Genomic DNA, 943 nt, shown 5'->3' with positions numbered 1-943 from the left:
AATGGGTCCTGCAGCCCTCCAGAAGGTCCTGCAGCCCCCCAGGGTGGTCCCATTGGATTTAGGGGTGCCAACAATGGGGTCCAGACCCTCTTGGGGGTCCCAAGGCTGTAATGGGTCCTGCAGCCCTCCAGAAGGTCCTGCAGCCCCCCAGGGTGGTCCCACTGGGTTTGATGGTGCCAACAATGGGGTCCAGACACTCTTGGGGGTCCCAAGACTTTAATGGGTCCTGCAGCCCCCCCCAGAAGGTCCCACCAGGAAGTGCAGCCCATCGGAGATTCCATGGTCCATAGTGAGGATCCAGCAGCATTCCCAGACTTCCCAACCCACCCTGGGGTTCCACAGCCACCATGACCTGTCGGACACGGAGCCCAACCTTGGCATAGGCCACGGGAAAAGGGGGGGACAAGGGGGTCCCTGGGGGCTGTTTCCTGCCCCATGTCCATCTCCAGGCCCTGTGGAGCTCCAGCCGAGTCCGTGTGTCCCACTGGGACGAGGAGGAGGAGCAGGAGGAGCTTCAGGCCAGGAAGACGACGAAGACGATGAAGAATACGATGAGGATAAGGAAGATCTTCACCATCAGCCACCGGTTGGACGTGACCGACTGGAAGTACTTGAGGATCTCTCCGTGTGCTGCCTCCACGTTGAGCTGAGCGTCGTCCACGCTGGCGTCGATCCTGGGCAAGGAGAGGAGATCAGGCTGGGGAGGATCCAGGGGATGGAATTTGGGTGGGTTTGGGAAGGGTTTGGACACCTCTGGATCGTCTCCTCCTGCTCCTTGACCATGTGTGCGAGCTGCTGGAAGATGGAGCCCAACTCCACGATGGTGGACTCGATGTTCTGCATGGTGTCCGCACGGCTCTGGATGTAGGAATCCTGGGGGACACACCAGGGATGGGATCTGGGGGTGTCCCAAATCCCTAACTCCCTCTGGGAGTCCCTGAGA

General features: G+C 60.3%; 1 protein-coding gene across 1 annotated transcript in view; it reads right to left on the bottom strand.

Moving 5' to 3' along the window:
* Nucleotides 1–514: 514 nt before the first annotated feature.
* STX5 (syntaxin 5) overlaps nt 515–943 on the bottom strand; it is a gene marked incomplete at its 5' end in the record, with an annotated part of 907 nt that continues 478 nt past the window's right edge. Inside the window, 2 exons of the mRNA XM_009082673.1 lie at nt 515–674; nt 752–873. Of these exons, the coding sequence (XP_009080921.1) occupies nt 515–674; nt 752–873 (282 nt within the window). The remainder of the gene's footprint in view (nt 675–751; nt 874–943) is intronic.

This window comes from Acanthisitta chloris, unplaced genomic scaffold, assembly GCF_000695815.1.
Source record: "Acanthisitta chloris isolate BGI_N310 unplaced genomic scaffold, ASM69581v1 scaffold30069, whole genome shotgun sequence".
In the NCBI taxonomy this organism is placed as follows: Eukaryota; Metazoa; Chordata; class Aves; order Passeriformes; family Acanthisittidae; genus Acanthisitta; species Acanthisitta chloris.
This window is presented reverse-complemented; position numbering and strand designations above follow the sequence as displayed.